The sequence below is a fragment of the Eimeria tenella genome, genomic scaffold (genome assembly GCF_000499545.2).
Source record: "Eimeria tenella Houghton genomic scaffold, Eth_scaff4077, whole genome shotgun sequence".
NCBI classification, from domain to species: domain Eukaryota; phylum Apicomplexa; class Conoidasida; order Eucoccidiorida; family Eimeriidae; genus Eimeria; species Eimeria tenella.
This window is the reverse complement of record NW_013544991.1, coordinates 1-1,037: the sequence shown is the minus strand read 5'-3', so window position 1 is coordinate 1,037 and position 1,037 is coordinate 1. Positions and strand designations below refer to the sequence as shown.

Here is a 1,037-nt window from a genome sequence, read left to right as displayed (position 1 = left end):
CCGCTCTGCTGCTGCTGCTGCTGCTGCTGCTGCTGCTGCGGGCGCAGCGGCGGCGCCCGCGGCCGCGCAGCAGCTCCACGCCCACAGAAGCAGCAAACACAAAGCTGCTGCGGCCCCCAGAAGCCCCGCTGCAGCGCTGGGGCCCCCGGCGGGCGGGGGGCCCCCCAAAGAGGGGGGGCCCCTGAAGGGGCCCCAGTGCAGCAGCAGCAGCAGCTGCTGCAGCAGCGAGGAGGCCCTGCAGCAGGGAAGCCCCTCCATCCACGAAACCCTCGAGTGCGTTCTCTCCAGATCCATCAGATCTTGTTTAGAAGAACAAGAAGCAAAAGGGGGTTTCTTTCCCGTGGGGGCCCCCCTTGTGGACTCCATCAAAGCTGCTGTTGCTGCTGCTGCTGCTAGTCTGCAGGAAACGGACGAGAACTGCGCAGCACCCACGCAGCCTCTTGCTGCTGCTCTTTGGGAGGACCCGGGGGGCCCCCTCCAGGAGCCGGGGAGGGGGGCCACCCAGGCTGAGGGGGGCCCCCTGGGGGCCCCCGGCGGCTGCGCCAAGCGCTGCAGGCAGGAGGCCGGGGCTGCTGCTGCTGCTGCTGCTGCTCCTGCCTTTGCTGCTTCTCCTGAACCCAACTACAAAAGACTTCGACATCTCCTAAATGCTGCTACAGCTCCTCCGCCTTCTCTTTCTTGCCCCCTGCCCACTTTGCTGTCGCAGGAAAGGGCAGAGGGGGCCCCCAAGGGGGCCCCTGTCCCGGGGGCCACCCCAGGGGCCCCCAAGGGGGCCCCCGTAGGGGGGCCCCCTCCAGTGGCCCCCAAGGGGGCTCCTCAACCCGCAGGAGGCCCGCAGCAGCAGGAGGGGGGTGACAGGGAGCTGGGGGCCCCAAGCTTACAGGAAGTGAGGGGAGCAGCAGCAGAAACTGCTGCTGCTGTTGCTGCTGCTGCTGGCGGTGCTGCAGCAGCAGAGACGACGAGCGAAAAGCTGAAGGGAACTGTGTGCGTGTAAGAGAGAACGGTTGTACTTCGCTGCAGCGGCAGGTGGCGGAAGA

At 67.6% G+C, this 1,037-nt stretch overlaps 1 protein-coding gene across 1 annotated transcript; it reads left to right on the top strand.

Moving 5' to 3' along the window:
- Positions 1-87: 87 nt before the first annotated feature.
- Positions 88-994, top strand: ETH_00043885 (uncharacterized protein; the record flags this gene model as incomplete). Its single annotated transcript, XM_013379850.1, has 1 exon — positions 88-994. A coding segment is annotated over one exon (907 nt), but the record flags the coding sequence as incomplete, so codon positions are not given.
- Positions 995-1,037: the final 43 nt, after the last annotated feature.